General features: G+C 33.9%; 3 protein-coding genes across 4 annotated transcripts in view; 1 reads left to right on the forward strand and 2 right to left on the reverse strand.

Annotated features, from left to right (window-relative positions):
* Positions 1 to 9,149: 9,149 nt before the first annotated feature.
* On the reverse strand, positions 9,150 to 10,711 carry LOC18037808 (protein HYPER-SENSITIVITY-RELATED 4). Its single transcript, XM_006425562.2, has 2 exons — positions 9,656 to 10,711; positions 9,150 to 9,570 (listed from the first exon to the last, which is right to left on the reverse strand). The coding sequence occupies exons 1-2, from the start codon at positions 10,670 to 10,672 to the stop codon at positions 9,166 to 9,168; spliced, it is 1,422 nt and encodes a 473-aa protein (XP_006425625.1). The 5' UTR covers positions 10,673 to 10,711; the 3' UTR covers positions 9,150 to 9,165.
* A 4,452-nt stretch (positions 10,712 to 15,163) lies between these two features.
* LOC18037748 (ent-kaurenoic acid oxidase 2) lies at positions 15,164 to 17,895 on the forward strand. Its single transcript, XM_024181000.1, has 8 exons — positions 15,164 to 15,460; positions 15,554 to 15,703; positions 15,779 to 16,030; positions 16,719 to 16,805; positions 16,943 to 17,021; positions 17,242 to 17,348; positions 17,457 to 17,575; positions 17,659 to 17,895. Exons 1-8 carry the CDS (start codon positions 15,179 to 15,181, stop codon positions 17,762 to 17,764), a joined length of 1,182 nt encoding a protein of 393 aa, XP_024036768.1. The 5' UTR covers positions 15,164 to 15,178; the 3' UTR covers positions 17,765 to 17,895.
* A 167-nt stretch (positions 17,896 to 18,062) lies between these two features.
* The window catches only part of LOC18037843 (UPF0261 protein SACE_5696), a 10,772-nt gene continuing 5,500 nt past the window's right edge, over positions 18,063 to 23,334 (reverse strand). Inside the window, exons 3-11 of one of the 2 annotated variants that reach the window (XM_024180626.1) lie at positions 22,239 to 22,344; positions 21,492 to 22,148; positions 21,034 to 21,240; positions 20,592 to 20,807; positions 20,269 to 20,479; positions 19,719 to 19,966; positions 19,303 to 19,481; positions 18,956 to 19,209; positions 18,063 to 18,505 (exon numbers count right to left, since the gene is read on the reverse strand). In XM_024180626.1, coding sequence (XP_024036394.1) covers positions 18,354 to 18,505; positions 18,956 to 19,209; positions 19,303 to 19,481; positions 19,719 to 19,966; positions 20,269 to 20,479; positions 20,592 to 20,807; positions 21,034 to 21,240; positions 21,492 to 22,148; positions 22,239 to 22,344 — 2,230 coding nt within the window. In that variant the 3' untranslated portion in view covers positions 18,063 to 18,353. Of the gene's footprint in view, positions 18,506 to 18,955; positions 19,210 to 19,302; positions 19,482 to 19,718; positions 19,967 to 20,268; positions 20,480 to 20,591; positions 20,808 to 21,033; positions 21,241 to 21,491; positions 22,149 to 22,238; positions 22,689 to 23,334 lie in introns of those variants that run through there. The other variant, XM_006425564.2, reaches the window with a different exon arrangement.

The following is a 23,334-nucleotide window of genomic DNA, read 5'->3' on the forward strand; positions in this document are numbered from 1 at the left end:
AGATTTTAGACCTGAGGGTATTGGAAAAGGCCCTACTATACTCCCGATCAATAATATTGTTTATAAATTGACAATCAAAAGCAGAATTAGTGCAGGTGATATAAATATAATACTAACTTTTCTGCTTATAATACCATGGTAACGTTACTAAATGTCCAACAGTTGTCCACGCATTTAGAATAACATACAGGCATGAGTATTTAATAAACCCCGAGGGACCAAGACAGTATCTTACCTTCTAGTTTCTGATGGGCACTTTGGGTTGGTGTATTGGCAAATTGGATGCTTTTCATAATTTCGTGTTTCATCATGCCACGTTTTTTTTTTTAATGTATCTGAGGACTCATTAGTCTGCTTCAATATACTTACATTAAGGTCTACACCAAGCAATAATGATATATATTTTTTTAATACTGTTATACAAGAATGTTACTGATATTACATCAGGTATTACAATTAATATTTACAAACAGATTCTACAATTGAGACATTCTTCGTGGCATGTACTCCTCTGAAGCGCTGCCCAAATTCTTTAAACCCTCTCAAATATTCGAGGGTTGTCAACTCCACTCACATTTCGTGAGAGATAGACTGATACCCCCATAAATACTTATGGAGGCTCAAACCCTTACACTCAATATTGTAAGTGAAAGGGTTCTCCTACTAGACCAAAAGTCCATTGTTAGTAATAATGAGATTGAACGTCACCTTTATATATTTATTTCTGAAAAATAATCCTATTGGTTTTGCCTCTTCCAATGAAATAGGGGTTAATTAAGGGTTTAAGAATAGTTTACTTTATGGTGGAAAGTGGTGGGGTACAAAGTTAAAAATATATGTTTATTACAGAAGATAATCAAATTAGTTTCTCTTTTGCGGTGGATAAAAAAGCTCGAAGTGTTTAACTCCAAATTAGGCATTTAATTTGAGGTAAGGTGTAAATTAACTATAAAAACAAATAAAGCAAAGCATCAATATTGGGCTCGAGCTCTTTACCCATGAAAATATTAATTTTTTTAATTAAATTATTTGTAAACATATTTTAAAGAAAAATATTATTTCTATTACAAATAAGAGATTTAACCTGCATATTAAAAACAACACTCGTTGTGCAAACTCAAAAAAAGTAACAAAATTTAAAACGAGTTCATTGGAGGCATCAAACTGAGAGTAGAGTGGCTAATGCCTAGTGCAAAAAGTATATATATTATGAGGTTTGATTTTTTTTTTTCAAAAAGATTAGGTTTATAAATTCGTGGGAAAAATAGTTGATAAATGGGCCAAGATAAGAGCCGTGTTCTGACTGAAAATATCGTGGAAACTCAGAAAGACATGAATGATGACGTATTGATGTCTTCTCACGTTTTGGCAATTGCAATTTGGCATCAAGCAATATGAACTGCTGCTGGATTCATATTTGCGGGTTCTATTAATAGCAATCCAAAAGACCACTCACTAGTCACCACCTCAGTACCTCCACAGTAGCAGCACCTCTGTAAGAATCAGACTTCAATTTTCGGTTGGTAAAATTTGTCTCTCCAAGATTACTTATGTTCCAACGAACTACTTTCACATTTTATTAATGTTAGAATTTTTTTTAAAAGATAAGAAAAAAAATGCACTTATATTTTTAATAATTTACCTCTTATTATTATAACTTAAGGGATTTTTTTATTAGATAATGATTCATAATAAGATTTTATATACATATATGATTGATAAAACTTGATTCCACCAATTTATACACTAATATTTTTTTTATAACTCATAAATTATTGGATAGTATTAGAAGCTTCAGACCTAGAAAAAAAAAATAACTGAAAGGATTAAGCCAGTATAAGTTTGATATGGCTGAATAAAAGAACCACCTCAAATTTATATCCGGCCAATATAACATCATAAACCTGAATGACGTCTCACTTGGTATAAAAAGAAAGAGAATAATAAACAAGTAAATAAATAAAAATCAAAGAGCAGATTTCTACGCAGCTTCTATTATTTACACTTGGATCCTAGATCACAATTTATTGTTATGAAAATTTTGACAGTATTATTTGTTCATATATTAATGCTGTTGGTAAGTTTATTATTGTAGATTAAATAGATTCTATATTGTTTTAAAAAAAAAAGAAGATTAATATTATTGGTAAATTAATTAATATGTTTTTATTATATATGTAAATTATTTATTATAGACTAAATAGATATTATGTTGTTTCCAAAAAAATGGATTTTGTTATTATTATTATTTTTAACAGCTTATTGTCCCAGCAGCAGCAGGACCATCTAGTTTATCACATACGCATATTTTCTTCTTTTAAAGGTCTCCCAAATCCATGTATACGTAAGAGCAAATCCCCTTTTAGAGTAGACCTAGGGGCAATTGAACCAGTATTTGAGTTTTGACAGAACTATAACGCCGCGTGCATACATAAGAAACTCGAGAAATTCATAACATAAAAATGGTAGTAGATCTCCTAAAGGATCAAAATGCAAAATTAAAATTAATTATGCCCTTCAAATAAGTAGGGATGGCAATGGGGAGGGGAGGGGAGGGGACCAATCTCCCCGTACTCATCCCCGATATTTTGCGTATGTCCCCGTCCCCTCTCCGTCCCCGTCAGAATTACTTGAGAGAATCTCCATCCCCTCCCCGAATAATAACAGGGGATCCCCGATGGTCCCCGATCCCCGAATAACTAATACATTTTTTTTCGATTTTGAGTTAATCATATTAAAATAAAAAATTCAAATAAAAGTAAAGTTTGAAATATATCTTACATTAATATCTATTACAAAAGTCACATACATTAAATTAGTAAGTAACGCTACATGCAAGGGATACAAACTTCTTTTAGAAACTATCATGAACAAATTAATAGTCTAATACAAAATTGTTACAAATAAAATCGAATTTAAATTCAAAATTAACTTTTTCAATGGTGGCGTGGGCACTTTATAAATGTGAACTATTCCCTTTATAACACAATAGTTAAATTGAAGCAAATCACAAGGAAATATTAGATTAGATTAGATTAGATATTAAAATTGTGATTCGTTGTGGGCAATTATAACATCTAAAAATAAATAAATAATAGATTTAAGTTTAAAATATTTAAAGAATATTAAAATTAAAAAAATGTTTGGCTATTAGAATCTACTCGGTCTTTTTAATGTCCTAAATAAAAATTTAGAACTTTAATTAGTTAATTAGGCCTAAAAGTTTAATAATATAAATATTTTGATATTTTTTATTTTTACCAATATTTATAATTTTATAATTTATTTACTAGTAATTTTAAAAAATTAAAATGGGAAAATGGGTAGGGGATGGGGATTCCACCTCATCCCTGTCCCCTCCCCGAATAATAAAATTGGGTAAAAAAATTTCTCTGTCCTCTCTCCGAATAAAAAATTAGGTATGAAATTATCCCTATATCCTCTCCGAATGAAAAAAATCTCCGAAAATACCCAACTCCGTGAAAATTTTTGTCATCCCTACGAATAAGTAAGTCCAATCAACCACCTGTGTAATGAATGCCACTGGATTTGCATTTTTTGGTTTTCACTTTAGTAATAGGCAACGTTGCCTTCTACTTCAACAACAGCTACTACGGGACCAGCATCGAATGGACTTCGATCTGATTGTTGAGGCGAGGGGAGTCAACTCAACTTAGTGGTTTATGGATTCGTGCGGCTTCAATGATTATTTAAGCACTGCTCAGAATCATATGTTTCTTGTAGTTGTCCACGCGCAACTAGTTGATTTATCCCATGAAATTTGACTAAAACCTAACATTTTGTTACAATCAAGTGAATCAACCATCATACTGTAGCTTGATGTAGATGTTTGTCATCATATTGAAAATATCGTCAGTGCACTCTGCATATCGATAATGGTTGGTTGGTTGGTAAATAAAACAAGAAAGAAAAATTATAGAAAAATTTATACTCATCCATCTGTTTATTTTTTTTTTAAATGCATAAATATTTTTTATTTTATTTTTTAAAAAAATACAAAAATATTTTTTTTTTCAGCGCACCACCTAAAGTTTATTTTTTGTTATATTCATCTACTTCCGTCTAATTTTCGTTAGTAGATTTAATGAAATGTTAACGAAATGACCTTTTTACCCCTCAAAATTATAATTTAACCCAAAATAAATGGAAGTTGGATGGATTTAATTTTTTTCAAAGGTGGATGCTAGAAATTAGAGGAAAATAATGTTTGTTGCTTGCTAAATTTAGAAAATTTGTATTTATTTTTTTGAAAGACAAAAAAAAAATACAAATTTTCTAAATTTAGCAAGCAACAATCCTCCAATTTCTAGCATCCACCTTTGAAAAAAATTTAAATCCATCCAATTTATCTCTAATTTCTATTTATTTTGAGTTAAATTATAATTTTGAGGGGTAAAAAGGTCATTCCGTTAAATTCACTAACGAAAATTAGACGGAAGTAGACGAATGCAACAAAAAGCAAACTTCAGGTGACGCGCTGAAAAAAAAGAAGTGTTTGTGTATTTTTGAAAAAGGCAAAACAAACAGGTGAATGGTTGTAAATTTTCCAAAAGTATATTTAGCCATCAACTGAACACTACCATAACAAAAACAACAGTATTACAATATAGATAGAAGGTACGCCACACAACTGAACACTACCATAACAAAAACATGTTAATTATACGCTACATTATAATTAACGTAACGTACGCCACACACAATAATAATAGTGGGTTTTATCATGTGTATTGTTGTTGTGTGTGAATGTACGTAACGTAGGGGGCTCTAGATAGAATTGTTATTTTATAATCAATAATACTCCTTTATATATATATATATCATGATGGCGTTAAAAAATCAGTGCTGAACAAGAAAATGTAGCATGTGATTGCTGTCTTGAAGGATCCAAAGAAAAAGTTGGAAGCGCCAGAGAAACAGTCAATGTTGTGCCTTTTTCATGGATATTATATGACCTACTTTTGTCATCTCAGGTGATTACGTGTCGAGCAATGGATGCCCTGATTTTGGATCAGTGGTCCTCCTCTCTCTTCTGTATTCATCATTCATCAACATGTTAACACGTCCGACGCCCCCACCACCACCTATCTGAAGCTGTTCAGCGACACGCATGATACAGACAATTGATTGAGGAATTTTTTTTTTTTTTTAAGGAAGGCAACTCTCCCATGGCTATGCCCTACGTTTATTCCAATGACTCGTTCATTTGCTGGAGAGTTCAGTAATTGAAAACATAACTAACATAAAAAATTCTAATTGTTGAAGAGCTCAATAGTTAGAAGCTTTATTAATTCAAATAAGTTCGGCTGTTGGAGGATATAGCAGATAAAAATTAAAATAAGACAAATATGTTTTACCATTGGAGAGCTCAACAATTAGAAACTTAGATAAGATAAATAAGCTCGACTGTTGAAGAGCTCAGTAATTAAAAACTTAACTAACATAAATAAATCTAACTATTGAAGAGCTCAATAGTTAGAAGCTTTATTAATTCAAATAAGTTCGGTTGTTAGAGGGCATAGTAGATAAAAAATAAAATAAAATAAATATGTTTTATTATTGAAGAGCTCAGTAGTTGAAAGCTCATAAAAGATAAACAAGTCTAGTTGCTAAAAGCTCTGTAGCTAACCTTAGATAATACAAACAAGTTCGATTGCCGGTCGGTAAAGCAGATAGAAGCTTGAATCAATCAAACGAGTCCAACTACTTGCGGTACAGTAGCTAGAAGCTTGAATAAATTAAATGAACTCACATGCTGGAGAGCATGAGTCAAATGAGCCCAGTTACTGGAGAGCATAACTACAGGAAGAAAAAATAAATAATCCTAGCTGCTAGAGCCCAGTTGCTAGAAATTTTTTTTTTTAAACTACAGTTGCTAGAAATTTGATTGAGATAAAGAAGGCTAGTCTTTGGGAGTCTTATTTAGGCCCACGAAGTTTTATTTGCACCCATTAAAATAAGAAGAATCCACAAGTTCAATTTGAGTTTGAAAAAGAGAAATGTTGAGATCAATATTGATTACCGATAAAATTTTGAATTAGTTGATAAAGGTTATCGAAAAAGTTGATATCTAGGATTTGGGTTATCCAAATTGTATAATAAATAGAGCGTTTTTTTATACACAAAAGGACTAGTATTAGTGAGTAGTGAAAAAAAAAAGTTGATTATAATCAATATTTGATAATAAAGTTTTTTTTTTTGTCTTAATCACGAGGTATCATGGGGAGGGCATCAATTGTGGGAGGCACCTTTAAACCTGTACCACAACCCAAACTAAAAATCCCCGCTCGAATCGGGAGGTACAGATTCTTCCAACAAAGACGACTTCTCTGCGACTCGAACTGGGGAGCAAATCTAGTCAAGCCACTTAAAGGGACTCCATTACCAGTGGAGCCAATACTTTATTGGTTATTCAATAATAAAGTTATTTTCTCTGCATGTGTATGTAGGTTAAATGTTGAACTACATTATTTTTTGCGTCTCATTTATTATACCAGGTCCACTTATTTATTTTTTCAGTTGACCAATTTTATGTATCCAATATGTGTGTATTACCAACATCTTATATAATTCATTTTTTTTTGTTTGAATAAAAATTTTTAAGTAATTAATCATCTTTTAAATTTGGTAGATGTTAGTTACATTTTTTTAATCAATAATATAAGACAATTAACATATGTTGACAATTAACAGATGTTGTATTAAGGGACACACACATTTTTTATTTTACATGCCCCGAAAGTTAATGTTGGTTTTTTTACCAAATACCCTTATCTATATTTAAATATATGGAATCCTAGTTACAGAAATGAGCCCACAGCCAAATTTTATCGGTACGGGCATCCTTTCTCGATTTATTATTGCAAAAATATGATTTTAAGTTAGAATTTCAATAGAAGCGAGAGGGTTTTCATCTTTCCATATTTACGATGAGAGATATGGTGGCAAATATCGTAAAAACATAGTTTTAAATTATTGTCTAATTACACTGACAACACTAAAAACATATTTTCCGAAAGCCATGTGATATGTCATGTGAATTTAGTTTTAAATTAAGTAATTATTAATTTATTTAGTAAGTGGGTCTTATAGAAGAATAAGATTTCTTAAAAAAAAATTATTATCTTATAAATTTATTGAATTATTAATTTATGATGTTAGCCCCAAGTTGGGACTAACAAAAACTATTATTTAATTGACATTACTAACTTATCAAGGTTCTATTGCAGCATGATCAATTGATTGAAAATTTTAATAAAGGTTATTATTTTTTGGCTGTCCCGAACCAACTTAACGAGGTTGTTTTCCCCGGCCCCGGGGTAGTTTGTTCACTATTCGGAAGCGCGGGTTATTGGAAAACTTCCTACGAGCGGAGGTGGCAGCCATATAACTCAGCTACTACCTTACAAATGTTCCTAGTAAATGGCCTTCGTTCCGCGGCTTCGTTAGCTCGTGCAATATGTCGGTACTATTCCATCTAAGCTATTAGGAGTAATAACTAGGTACAACAAGTATTGTATCATAATATTTTACTGCTAAAGAATTATAAAATCTTGCATTTTACGACTTTTTTGTTAAGACTATTAGTTGACCCCCTAAAATATCACTTTTACCCTTATTTTGAAAAAAGTACAAAGTATCTTAATGAATATACAAAACATTAATACAAAGTATAATAATATTTTTTTTAATCAATAAAAAAATATTATGTTTCTAATAATAACTTTGCCTTTTATATTTAATGAAATTACAATTTTGGATTTATTTTATGTATAAAGATGCTTTTACCCCTATTACATCATGGATGTGCATTTGATCAAATCCATATCCAATCCATCATTTTACGAATTAGTTTGTGGGCTAAAAACTTTTAATCATGTCCTATCAATGAACTAACAAAATTAAAAAAATTAATATAAAAATGATTTTATTACCGATCAAATTTAAAATTAAATAAGATTTAAATAAATTAATTGTTTAAATAAAGTTAGAAAGTACATTCAAAGTTTTAAAATATAACACACCAAAAGAAAAAAAAATTCATTTATTTAGATCAGTACATGAAAATTAACTGCTTAAGAAGCTATATTTTTTATTTTATTATTTTATTTTATATTATTATCAGATAAGACATAATATAGTATTAATGTAACTATATTTTTACTTATTTATTTACTAGTAAGTATAATGCCATATTTACAAGTTTAATTTTTTATTAAATAAATTTTCTTTTGCGAATTCGCTAATTTTTGTGGATTCACAGAAATAAATTCATATCCAATCTACCGACTGCGAATTTTTAAAATTTCAATCAAATCCAATCCATCAATCCACGGATCGGATTTTTACAAATTTGATTTTTATGGATCAAACTGATTGAGCGAATCAGATTAGATTATGAACATCCTTAATTCTTTAGTAGTAAAGTGTTAGAGTACAATATTTATTGCACCTAAATATTATTTTATAATAATATAAGTAGTAAAAAGATAATAACTCTTTTAATAATAAATATAAAAAATGTAGACCATATGATTTTGTAAGTCAACACTAATTATAATACACCCCATTAATTTGTATAATATTATTTATATAAACGTGTTTACTACTCTATTATCTACTATTGTCAAGCAAATGTTGAGTTAATTTATAAGCCTTACACGAAATAATTTTTATCATTTTTTTTTTGACTTTTTCATTGACCAAAGCAATAAACGCAAAATAAAATATTTGGTATGTGGGTTTATGTTCAAATACCATGAAGTCTAGAAATAGACAATGCAAGAAAAGTCATAACAAAACCATTTAACAAAATCACGCCGTGTGTTCTCTTTTGTGTGTATTAATAAAATTATTTATTATTGGATGAATATATAGAATATGTATCACGTGGTATGTTTCTATGAACTCACATTGGATTCTAAAATCTAATTAAAAAAAAAAAAGGAAAGAAAACAAAAGACATATATAATATAATAAGTAAGTTAAATTAAAAGACTTATATAATATAATAATTAAGTTAAATTAAACTCGTAGGTTCATCTTATTGTGCAAACCATCATCCAAAATAGTAAAATACAAAAGACTTGAATCTAAAGCCACAGAATATAATTAAATTATATAATTGTGACTTTGATGTTCTTGTTATTGACTTTCAGTTGATTCTTCATGAATCTTTCTGGGTTTTGCGTCTTCATCTTCCTTCCTCTTTACCTTAAGAAACTCAATTAGGCCATTAAGAACAAGTTCAGGATCATCATTCCTCATCAATTGCTCCGCCACTTCTGCTGGGGTAACCTGTGTTGTTGAAATTAACTCCTCAATTTCTTCAAATAATATGTGCTCTTTAATTCCAAGATAATTAGCAGCAAGAAGTTTAAAGCCAGATGGTGTGCAATATGACATGTGAACATGAACGTCCATGCGACCTGGCCTGAGCAATGCTGGGTCTAACTTTTCCTTGTGATTAGTAGTGAACACAATTATCCTTTCATCTCCACAGCTAGACCAAAGTCCATCTATGAAATTCAGAAACCCTGATAGTGTCACCTGGGCGCAGTACCAGTAAATTCAACAACCAATTAATGAACAAAAGCAGAGAACTGCCATTGACAGTGCAGAGAAATAAACTGACCTTATTTTGTTGGATAGGACCTTCCCCTTCTCCTGCAATATCAGCAGGCAACCGATCTTGCAAGTCGATGGTGCAATCTATGTCCTCCACAACCAATATGGAGCGGTTTGCAGTTGCAACAAGCAATGTTCTAAGGTCTGAGTTGCTCCTCAACTCGGTCAGCTCCAGGTCATAAACATCAAAATTGAGATAATTTGCCATTGCAGCAATCAAGCTCGATTTTCCCGTCCCTGGAGGTCCATACAACAAATACCCTCTTTTCCAAGCTTTGCCTACTCTTCTGTAGTAATCTTTCCTCTTCACAAACCTTTCAAGATCCTGCATAATTTTAGTCTTTTGCTCCTGCTCCATGGCAAGTGTTTCAAAGGTTGCAGGATGATCAAGATTCACTGGAATCCACGCGTCCATCCAGTTGCAGTAGAGATTATTATAGTTAACAGTGAGGATTTTGATCGTCTTGCTCTCCTGCTGTACCGACTTTGCTTCTTTCTCAACGCAAGGCAAGTAAGAGCCAATAACGACATCTTTGTATTTCTTAGGGAAGGTAAGCTCGAAATATCTCACCTGGGCTTGAATATTTGTGGAGCTATGATTAAAGCTTCGGGATTCAACTTGTCTGCAAACTAAAACCCACTTAAGTTTGATACCATTAAAGACATCCACAACTTGTTCGTCACTTTCCATGGATATGTTGACATGGTTTTCTTTTTCAGGTTTGCTCACTTTGATTCTTTGCACGGAGGGGGAGGTTTTTTTGCCCAAATAGACTTTGGCAGCTTCATAGATTTGGTTTTTGGCAAGGCCGTCGTGTTCATCAATGACGATCGTGAGTTGAGATGAGAAACGGTTACAGAATTTGCGAAGGCGAAAGTAGAAGTAATCCTGGATTTCATAGGGCAACAAATCTCGGGCTACCGTTCGAGCCAGCATTACTGTAGCGGCAACAGAGGCTGCAGTGGACAAGATAGTTTTTGCTGTGGCTAGTTTGGTCTCAGCAGAAGTAGCGGAGGTGTCCATTTTGGGTGAACTTGAGATTTGATTTTGGCTTAGAATCTTTTTGGCGATTTGGCTTCTATTAGATGCATATACATATATAAACCCCTTGCTTGTAACCAATTTGAGGAATATTGAAATATTTTAACGCAAGCATGATTAATTAATATTGATTCTTTCTAATCCCATGTCACTTAAATATAATTTTTTTTCGTTGTATTAAATTATTTGGTATCCGAAGATCACATTGAGTCCCGACTAATCCAGATTTGAGTCGGATAAGACCACTAAAACAGTAAAATTCTCCTAACAAATATTTAACGCAGTTGCATTCTTAAGTCTCGAACCGAGAACCTTGATTAAGTTAGAACAACTCTATACCAGCTGATCTACGTACTTGTTGGTTAATTTCCTTTCATTTGGTTTTTCCCAAGAGAGACTGCGTTGACTTTGAAAACTGATCGATATTTTTTGAATTTTCCAGTGCCACTCATCGACCTTCAATAATGTTATTTGTCAAGTATTCCATTTTGTTTGAATGAGTGTATAATTGGTAGTTGAAAACGCGCCCATGGCTACATGAGTTGTTTCAGCCTCCTAAAGTATTTATGGGGAGTAGAATTTTCTGTGATTAGAGGTGGACATCGCCCATTGACTAGCCTAGAAAATCAAGGAGGCCAATTACTGCTCATTTTGGTCTTTGCGCGTAATTATCGGGTTAGCGCATAGTTTATTAATTTGATTTCCTTTGGTCATGTTGACTCTTAATTCGCGGCCTTGGGACTTCTTACAACTTGGAGATTTCCTCCAGGAATGAAACTCTTTCCAACTACCTTCGCTTTCAGACTTCAGAATGCGATCATTCAATACCGTATGCATTTTCCTCATCTTCCCGACACTGATATGTCCCCTCACGTGACTCCCCTTGAATCTTGATGGTACATTATTTGCGAAAAGATTATATACATTTTGTTCTTAAATTGTCACCAAACAACTTGTACTACTCGAGTTCTTCCTCGATCACTGTTCTTGCCAAGAAATGTGGGCTTCTAGCATCTCACTTTATTCATTGTAAGGCCACTTTACCAGTGAGATTTGAGAAGTTGCATTTAACTATCATCCATAGTGTTTCTCTCCCTCTCTTTCTTTCCTTTTATTTTTTTAAGAAAATTATTTAATGATTTTTCACAAAATATTTACTTCTACAGCAATATTTTGTAGATTTTTTTTAGTCGTAAAAATTTTATTCTTCTTAGCTTATTTGCTCACTCTTGGTTTAAAAATCATAAAATGAATGTATTTAATTTAGGGTTTATAAGAAGGGTGCTAAAATTTTGTTAAGAATAACTTAATTTTATAGATGTTTGTGTAAGAATTTTTATCAAAAGAATATATTTAACATACGCTTTTTTGGAGATATATTTTGTTGTTAAATGTAATTTCAATTATAGGCTAAAGTTGTAAATATTGAAAAGGAGTTTCAAGAGAATTTTGGAGGGGGTACCAATAGTCGATCTCTTACATAAATTATTTTCTTAATTATATTCAATATGGCCAATTCATAGCTAATGCCATGACTAATCGTCTTCCCTCGTTTCCAACTGAGCATGTATTGATCAAGTCAGGGATGACCGAGCCCTCAAGAAAAATGCTTTGGCGGAGAGTAGAGACTTGCATTGAGCCCCTACAGAATCTTTTCTCATGAAGGCCTATGGGCTTTTCTGACAACGGCCCAGTGGCTTGTGGATTGATGATTATAAATCCAGGCTCCTGGTGCAACAAAACACATGAAATTGCGTACACATGAAAGCGATGGCACCAGGCTCCGGCTACTTTAAATCACATTTCGAATTGGGAAATTTATAAAAACAACCTAAATTTTTTTATAATTTTTACAATTAGCCCTCCAAAGTTTTTCCTATCATAATTAGCCAAACATAAGGTTTATTCCCCAAATTACCCTTGTCTATCAAACCAAACGCAACTTTTCTTCTCCCTTTTTATCAAACAAAACGTAACCTTGCACTCTTGAATCATCACTGGCAAATGGCAACGGTAAACGACGACGGTGAATAGTAAAAGTGAACTCTGATCAAGTATAGCTGAATCTATCCGGATCCGACACGATTCTAACAAAATGAAATAGAGCCCAAAACCTAAGTAAGCTAATTGAAAGCTAATTAAAAGGAAATTAATTTTGTAAAAATATTGCGTATTAAATGTTTGATGAAATGTTTCTTAAATTGTTTATACTTTGTTTTTGCATCACCGAGTGTTAAGAGGTGTTTTGTCAACTTGATTTTGTGCAATAAGAGAGTTTCAGTGCGATTGTATGTGGGTGCGACAGGCAACTTCACTTTAAAAAAAAAACTGTAACTTGGTGTAACATGCTGCCTATCGCATAAACTTAGTGCGACATACTGCATGTTGCACCAACTTTACGTTAAAAAAAAAAATGTAACTCAGTGCGACAGGCTACCTGTCGCACCAAGCGCGCGCGATAGGGTCGCTCGCGCCTGTCACCTGGATCATGCGTGACAAGTGCGCTGTCGCATCTGATCAAGCGCAATGCCTCTCGGCACCAAGCCCATGCCAACTTCAATCTTCACCCATGCACCACACCAACAATTTCACCCATGCCATCAACATCACAAACACTTCAATTTTCACTCATCATCCCTAACACAACAAGAAAACTACAACATAAAAGAAGAATAGAAAATAGAACATGCTTCAAAATTTAGGGTTTTTGAACTAACCTTTGATTTGATATCTCGACCGAAATTTTGGTGATGTTGGCTACGAGAGAGAGAGAGGAAGGAGAGAGAGGAAGTTTGGTGAGAATAGGAGGAGTATTTTCGGCACTTGAGAGGATTTTTTACTAATGTTAATAGAAAAAAATTTAGAGGATTAAATATGAAAATTACAAAAAAATTTAAGTTATTTTTATAAATTTCCATTTCAAATTCAACCTCAACATCACCATCTTCCATAATTAATTCAATTGACAAGCAACACTAGTCCGACATTCTTTCTTATCTCTCTCGTTTTTAATGTATACTTGTCGCTTCAACTGCCTCTGCGCTCCTGTGACAAGAATGTTATTATTACTTGTATTCCTTCCTAATGTATAGACGTGACAGTTGGAAGGATAAACCTCTGAGTTTGTTCATAATCCTTAAACTTTTCCGGTGGGTCCTGGAATTGGAATCCTACGCGACATCAACAGTCTCAAGCAAATTCCCTTCCACTGACTCAGAGAGCGGGACCTACAAATTCCTACCACGTACATTATCCTTAATTTCGAGCTAAATGATCAACAATCACATTTTGAGTCATGAAATATATTTTGATTCGCAAATGTACAGGATATCATGTAAGCCCTAGTATTGTATAGTGGCAGGCATGACAAATGCACTCAGGTTGGCCAATTTCAACATAACTAGTCTACGCCATCATCACTATTGTTATAACAATCGAAATATCACCTCAATTACAACTTTATTTGTGGAACTGATCAAAGTCCAACTAATTGTGGTATAATTAAGCTCATCTCTTCAGACACTGGACAACATTTGATATTAAAGTATAGCTAGTTGTCGTTTACGGAATGAGAATCTCCTTTGTTTTAGTCTAAGCACCAACCCAAAGATTCCTTCATTAAATTATAATGTATTCTCTTTCATAACTCCGGTCTCATTAATCGTCTTCTATCAAGATGTAAAATTTACCATCTAAATATAATAACATTACATGATCAGAATTTTCTAATTTCATGCGTCAAAATTTGGTGAAAAAAAAGCTAACAAAGATGAAGGTGATCCTATCAAACGAAGAGCTGCTCTTCCAAGTGCAAAACTACTATGTTATCATAGTTACTGTATTTTCATTAGGTGTTGCGTTTTTCTTATCCAAATCTTGGGGAAGAAAAGCTGAGATCCCTGGACGGCTGGGATTACCTTTCATCGGTGAAACTCTCTCTTTCTTTTCAGCTACTAACAGCACAAAAGGATGCTATAATTTTGTCAAAGTTAGAAGACTGCGGTTAGTGATTCTCCTGCTACTTCTATTAGCATCCGATATCTTGGATGCTCGCTGCTTGTTAATTTTGATTCAATTGATCTTAACTTTTTCAGAAGTTTGTTGCTTCACAAATCACAATGGCATAAATCCTTTCGATGCTGGCATATACACTAGAATCTGTGCCGAATAGGAGACGGTTTCACCTGCGCAGCCTGAGACTATTCAACTAGGACTAGCTAGCATATTCACTTACTATTGAAACAAAAATTCAACTATAACATTTTGTTTTATGGATTCCATTCTTTTGACTGAAGCACATCAATATAATAGTATGCATAGTTAATTATGAATATATATTACAGTCAGTTACAACATCTGATATGGAATGCTTTGGATACACACACACACACACACACACACACACGCATAATTGTTTGGTTGATGCCTGTAATGAAAACTAGCAGGTATGGGAAGTGGTTCAAGACACGGATATTGGGAAAGATACATATGTTTGTACCAAGCACTGAGGGTGCAAAAATGATATTTACTAGTGATTTTGCCAACTTCAACAAGGGATACGTAAAATCAATGGCGGATGCTGTTGGAAAGAATAGCTTGTTGTGCGTGCCGCACGAGAGTCACAAAAGAATCAGGCGTCTTCTATCTGATCCTTTCTCCATGAACTCTTTGTCTAAATTTGTCAAGACTTTTGACAAGATGCTTTCTGAGAGACTCAACAAATTGCAAGAAAGTGGGAAGAGCTTTTCAATACTTGATTTTAGCATGAAGGTACCACAACCCCAGTTGAAATTTGTTCTTGTTGCTTCTTGTGCATTTCTAACAATAACATACTTTAATCTATTGAAAAAATTATCTTTGCAGCTAACATTTGATGCTATGTGCAACATGCTGATGAGTGTCACGGATGATTCTTTGCTTGGTCAGATTGAGAAAGACTGCACAGCCGTTTCGGATGCCATGTTATCTTTCCCCTTTATGATTCCAGGCACAAGATATTATAGAGGCATTAAGGTAATTAAGACAGTACAATAACTGTCCGTTAATCTTCAATGATTAATAATATGAAAAGATTAATTGATTAAACAGGCACGTAGAAGGCTGATGGAAACATTTAGAGGGATGATTGCCAAAAGACGGAGTGGAGAGGAATCATTTGAGGACTTTCTGCAGTCAATGTTGGAGAAAGATTCATGTCCAACAAATGAAAAACTGAGTGATTCCGAGATCATGGATAATCTATTGACATTGATCATTGCTGGCCAGACCACCACCGCTGCTGCTATGATGTGGAGTGTCAAGTTTCTCCACGACAATAGGGAAGCCCAGCAAAAACTAAGGGTGCTGACAATTTCAAGCCAACTTAGTTTCTTGGTTACTGCAGCTACCATACATACATACATACATACATACATACATACACACAACATATATATATAGAGCGCTTCTCTGCTATGGATGCCCTTATCTTCTAAAATACAAATTTACTATATACACCATATGATATCTTAGTATTCTTATAATTTTTTGTTCAATTAACTAATACATCATATGATGTATACAATGAATTTGTATTTTAGAAAATGCGGACATTCGCACTTGAGAATATTGGTAAGAGTTTCCGCACTTTATTGAAGTGTGAGAAAGCTTTACACCATATGATATAATAGTTAATTGAGAATATATATATAGAGTCATGCTCAGGTGCGGACATCAACATGTGAGCACCACAATATACATACATACATACATACATACATATATATATATATATATATAGTGCTTTTCTAATTTTGAAATCCAAAAGAAAAGAAATATTTTTTTAATACACTTAAGAAGTTTTAAATTCTTTTTCGATCAGCAAGTTTATTATACTAATTAATATGATAATTTTATACCACCTATCGGTGGACGACATTAATTTTGCCAGTTGTGGCAATAATGAACATTATGAAATTTTGTGTATATTTTGTATTTTGTGATGGAAGTACAGCTCAATAATGTGAAGATCCCTAACAATAAGTTACAGGAAGAACAACTGGCAATGATAAAAGACAAGGCTGATGGAGCCGCCCTTACCCTTGAAGATGTGAGCAGCATGTCTTATGGGTTAAAGGTTAGACATTCTAAACTGAACAGTTACATGTTCGAGAGAAATATTTCAAGCTATGTTGATCTACATTTTAGATGTCAAATACATAATTCCATATAAAAAGGCATTATCATCCGAGCAACTCTTGCAATGTTCTGCAGGTTGTCAAAGAAACACTAAGAATGTCAAATGTTTTGCTGTGGTATCCCCGTGTTGCACTTAATGACTGCACAATTGATGGCAAGTCACTTTAATGCTTTAAAGACTAAACTCAATTAAGGGCTTGTTTGGATTGAGGCGCCGTGACATTTAGGTTTTAAATTTTATTCGTTGTCAAAATCCAAATACTAGCTATCAAAGTTAAGTGGGTGGAACGTGGTAGATACGCTTCCTTTCTTCAGAAGAACCTGAAAATGAAAAAGCCATTATTGTTGCTTGATTGTCTATGTTGTGATTACAGGTTTTGAAATAAAAAAAGGATGGCACGTTAACATTGATGCAGCTTATATACACTACGACCCAGCTTTATACAAGGACCCTGAGCAATTTAACCCTTCAAGATTTGAGGTAAGTGGCTTTATTTTTTTATTCTTTTTTTCTTAATATTCGAAGTTTCTAACAGTTACAGAAGTATTTGGCGCAAGAGTTGAATATATCCAATCTTATTGTCTCCAGGAAATGCAGAAATCCTACAGTTTCATACCGTTTGGATCAGGACCAAGGACATGCTTAGGAATGAATATGGCAAAAGTAACAATGTTGATCTTTTTACACCGGCTGACGAGTGGTTACCTGTGAGTTATCTTTCACTGCAACTAAAAACCTTCTAACTCTAACCGAGGATAAAAGTCTCACTCACTCACTTCCCAATGTGTAGGTGGACAGTGGATGATCCAGATCTTAGCCTGGAAAAGAAGTCGCATATTCCTCGGCTGAGGAGTGGCTGTCCCATAACCCTAAAGCCCTTGAACAAGAGCAAATAAGCAAGAATGGTAAACAAGAGCAAATGAGCAAGAATAGCTTCAGATAATTATGCCACCATATGACAGTGCAAAAATGCCGGGCATCATTCAGAAATCAGATATATAGCAGAGCCGCTGGTTGAGGAAACCTGTAATGGCTTTAAATAAGTACTTCTTACCAAGGTAAAGAGCAGATCATCTGAAGATCTATTTCTGAATACATGCACCATTAGGGCTCCATCTATTTGATAAATGATAATCAATAAAGTATTAAGAGCAAAAATATTTAATCTGGTTGTAAAATTTAATGTGATTTCCTTTTTATTGATAGAGCCATCCATAAAATCACAGGGCCTGTGGTTAGACTGGAATATTGTTTTTGTCCTGTTATCATATGTCATGCTTAGTAAAATGGCAAAGCCTGTCCAAATCAATCAGCATTATTCTCTATAAATCACAATGCCTTGACACTGTTCTTATCAAGTACATAATTCATGTAATACAAATACAACATGATAAACCAAAATGGGAAAAATCAAACAAAGAGGAAAATAGGGAGAGAAGATAAACATAAACTAGGAGGACTCACGACAAATGGAGATTTCAAAGTTTACTTGATAGAAATTGATTTGTACTGGCGCATTGTGCTAGTTATCGCCTGTTCAACTGGTAGCCTCTCCATACTTGATGCACCGTAAAACCCATGTACTCCCTTGGTTCTGTTCAGTATGAACCCTGCCTCACTAGGACTAGATATAGGGCCTGTAATTTGCAACAGAAATCTCCGGTTGTTACATTATTCGATATCAAATGTACATATAATTCAGGTGTTGAAGGTAAATAGAGTACAAGAATTAAAAGGAAAAAACTATAACTCAAGGATTCAAGATTTCAAGTCAAAATGCACGCAAAGGAGCTGAAATTCCGGTCATATTATTGAAAAAGCTTAGCAAGATGAATATGCTTAAGCGAAAGCTATAAAGAGAACAAGGCAAATAAGAGAGAACTTGAAAATCTACAGTTGATAAGGCTCTCATCCAAAAGTTGCACAATGGCTTTGTGTACAATGAGAACCAATTAATTCATGGCTTCAATAATGATACAAAAGATGTTTAATATCTCAGGATTTGACATCAATGAATTGTATTTATAAATTCACAAATTCAGAGAAACATAATTTGCACTAAGAAACAAGAGGCTTCCAAAATGTACCTCCATGGCAGAGAACGATAGCTTCGGGATTGATCCTATGTGCAGCATCTGCTATAGCTTGAACACGATCAACACTTTCATCCAATGAGAGAGCTGTTTTTGCACCTATGGACCCAGAAGTAGTTAACCCCATATGAGCCACTATGATATCAGCACCAGCTTTAGCCATCTTCACAGCTTCACCTTCGTTGAAGGCATATGGGGTTGTCAAAAGACCCATCTTATGTGCTTTGTCAATCATCTCAACCTCCAATCTGATAATTAGGGAAGGAAAATTCTAACTGTAAGAGGCATGATAAATTATTTTACAACAAGAATATGAATAAAACATACTGTTTACAGCTTACCCATATCCCATTCCTGTCTCTTCCAGATTTTGTCTAAAATTACCGTCAAACAGCCCAACAGTTGGAAAATTTTGCACACCAAAGAACCCAATTGACTCCAATTGCTTCAAGAAGTAATCCACCCGGCGAAAAGGATCCGTTCCACATACGCCAGCAAGAACCGGTACCTCCTTGACCACCTACAATTTGTTGTGTGACTTCCATTAATAAGAAATGTCTGATAAGGGATTTGAAATCTGAAAACAGCACAATATCACCTCACTGGGAAAATTAAAAAGAGATGATAATTAACAAACAAATGAAGTTCAAAGATAAATAATTTTGACGTATTCAACTATGCACTTGTATGTGTCCCCCTGTGAACAAGGGTACATGAAGATGGATAGGCCACAAGTCCCTGAATAATGGGAGCTTACAGGCAGCACTTCATTGGCCATTTCAAGAACAACTGCATTTGCATCAGCAAAAGGCAACAAGCCTGCTAAGGAGCCCCTTCCCGCCATGCGAAAGCGTCCTGAGTTGTACAATACTATCAGATCAACACCACCAGCTTCCTCAAACTTTGCTGATATTCCTGTCCCAGCACCAGCCCCAATTATGGGTAATCCTTTATCTATTTGATATTTCAGTTTCGACAATATTGCTTGAGTCCTTCGCAAAGTTTCTGTCACACATACAGTTCATTACTGGTTAGGAGTGTCTGCGTTGACATACTGCATCCACCATCTAACTCCACAATTGAAAAGAATTTTATGTTGTTTTTATTCTCCATTTGTTAATTTTGACCAAAGGTAAATCTGTATCATATCAAATTAAATATGATTAGAGCTACAAAAGCTGGAGCTGTATATAGTAACTTATACTATCTTAAGGCTTCATTAAGATAAGTTCTCTTTCTCAAATAAAAATAAATTCTTATACCAAGCTAATGTAATATTTTGTTTGGAAAAGTTATTATAATGTAACCTGGTCTTGCATCAGGGAAGTTGCTTGGGCTGTAGCATATGGTCCCATGGCTTGAGCTATATATGTTAGAAACAGAATCTTCATGGCGTTCACAAGAGACATGATGGGCAGAACTGAAAGCCATAAGATTCTTCCCACTAATTTCTAAAAATGAATCAACCAAAGCATCCGCAAACTCAGAGTCATTGATATTATGGGGGTATACCTTTACCTGTATAATGCATACATTAAATAAATAAAGACCATGAAAATGTAGAACATAAAATCCAATAAAGAAAGAAGGTAGGGATTGTGATACAACATTTGATGAGCAATAATGACACCTGCCGATCTTCATTTGTCTGAATAAGAGTCCGTAGTTCACTTATAAGTGTGCCAGTTGCCTCAGGATCATAAAATGGCTTCCCTGGTGCATCCAAGGCTGAGATACCATTCTGCGGCAAGCAAAGACGAATCTTTGATGATGATTGATTCAGTTTATTTGCAATAAACGCAGCAAACTTCTTGTTCTCATCCACAGTGGTCCGCATGAGTGAGACCTGCAAAGGCAAGCATTACATATCAAAATTACAGAAGGCAAACTATCCTATCTATCTTAAGATTGTCAACCCAAGAAACACAAATTATAACTTTGCTCTGTTTAGACTCCAGATCAGAAAAAAGGGAAAAATGAAATCACTACCATTGCAGTCAGAGAAAACCCAACTCATATGCTAGGCAATGCCATACAAATTATAAGAGAGATTTAAATTTGAGATTCATTACCTGTTGATTATGTACATGAATCTTCCGTTGTTGAAACTTCGAAGGTATGGTGTCTTTAGCTCCAAAGTTCACCATGTCCAAGGCACCCACACTCAGCACTAAAGGAATCTTCTTCTCTATGGTTGCATCAAATCGGGAACTGTCACATGCCATAACACCACCAACTACGTAATCTGCAACCTCAGTAGTTGTGATGTCCAATACACCCTTTATGAAATTAAATTAACATTATTCAGGACTAATGAATTTAAATTAGCTGGTACACCAGCTTGACTCATACCAAACTTAGGTAGAAATTCCAGAAGGAAGATACAACACACAACTATAAATAAATTGAGGTGGTAAGTTATTACATTAAGGTGTGGCGTTAAATGTAAACATAAAATCTAATCCACAACTTGAGATAAACCATGCATGTTCATCACTATTAAACACTTGTAGTGTAGATTGTAAAATACCTGTATGAAGCCCTCTTTAACCAAAGCCTCCATAGCCCTGCCCCCAACTCCAGTGGCATGAAAAACCATAGTCTCATAACCTTCTTTTTCCAATCTTTCTTTCACAGCATTTACACATGGAGTTGTAACCCCAAACATGGTTATTCCAACAGTACATTTTTCTTTACTAGCGCCGAAATCTCTCAACCTCTCTAGTCTCCCTACCACCATTCCAGCAAAAGCAGCTCCAGCATTCGCAAATACTACCCTACTAACGCTGTTAATCCCACAAACATCCACTACTGATGGAATCAAAATCAAGTCAGAGGTTCCAATATAAGGCTCAGTCTGACCGCTGGCAACAGTTGACACGATGACCTTTGGTAAACCAATGGGCAGAGATTTAAAAGCAGATGATATGAGAGATGTACCTCCACTGCCTCCCAGGCCAATGACTCCAGCAAGAACTTGATCCTCGATAGCTATTTTAAGAAAATTCTCAAGAGCTTTACTCATAAAGCTAATAGCTTTACCTCTATCATCATCTAGCTCATCTGGAATTTTCCCATTGGACTCAGGTAAGCAAGAAAGCACAGCCTTTCTCTTCACAAACTTAAAATCCCCCACATTCTCTGTTTCTTTTCCACTAACAGACACATCAACCACCACAACGTCCACCTGTTTTCATCAATTAAGAATTTTTATTTTGGTTACAGTCAACTTTAGAACAATTATTAAATGTAATGAACGCATACCAACAAATGTTACCTTGGAAGAGGAGTTGTTGGAGAAGGTGGCAAGATTGGATCGAACAGATCCAGAAAGAAACTGAAGCTCCTCCAATTTTGTATCGGCAGTTCCGATACAGAAAACTCTGGGAATTTTATCGGCCATTTGTTTTAGTATCTTCGTTTAGTTTACTTGATCTGGAATTGGTTGATCATAAAATAAAAAAGTTTTGGCAAATTATCTACAGGGAGGTGCAAGTAGTAGGTAATATTCTACATCGTGTACTAACCACAACTGCTAATATAATTTATAGGCGGGAGGAGTTTAGGAGTCAAATGTCATTAAGTCATAACAATAACAACTCACCCAGAAGGAGAGTGATATTGCTCAGTCACCAATCATACTTTTTCTTTATCTTGATTCTTGATAGCCCATCTCTAAACTAAAGTAAGGTCTTCTGTCACTTCTCTACTTCCAATTTTTGTTCGCTTTTTCAATTTCAGCTGTGTTCTGAATTCAAAAAAAAAAAAAAAAAAATTAGCTGTGTTCTTTCTTTATGAAATTATTATTATTCTTTTTCTGTCTTTTTCTCAGATTTTGTGGATTTTTTTATGATGCTATATGAATTTTTATAGTATTGATAATAGGACTACTAAAGACCCTTAAATTTAAGGGATATTATCATTTTTCTACCAAATGTATTCTGACACATCATGTCAGTACCACAGTTTGGTAAAACCATCAATTTATCACCAAACGTTTAAACTATTAGCATTTTCTCACTATTTCGTTAAAACTCAGTTAATATGTAATAGAAAATTCATAAAAGGTCAATTTTACCCCTGGAGCGTAACAAATCATATAATTAACCTTTTATGAATTTTGTAATTAAATCATCAATTGCTATTTTCCTTCTTAAAGGGCAAAAATTACCCTTTATGAATTTTGTAAAATTGACCGTGTGGTGCTAGGTACTTCATAAATTGATTTAATTTATTTAATTTTTAAAGGGTAAATTTATTTATTAAATTGACGAGCTAAAGACAATTTATTCTACTACTAAAAATTAATTTATGAAAGGGAAAAAAAAGAAAGTGCAAAAGAAGCAATTTAATCTTTGATATGATAATAATAA

The sequence above is a fragment of the Citrus clementina genome, unplaced genomic scaffold, assembly GCF_000493195.1.
Source record: "Citrus clementina cultivar Clemenules unplaced genomic scaffold, Citrus_clementina_v1.0 scaffold_7, whole genome shotgun sequence".
NCBI lineage: Eukaryota > Viridiplantae > Streptophyta > Magnoliopsida > Sapindales > Rutaceae > Citrus > Citrus x clementina.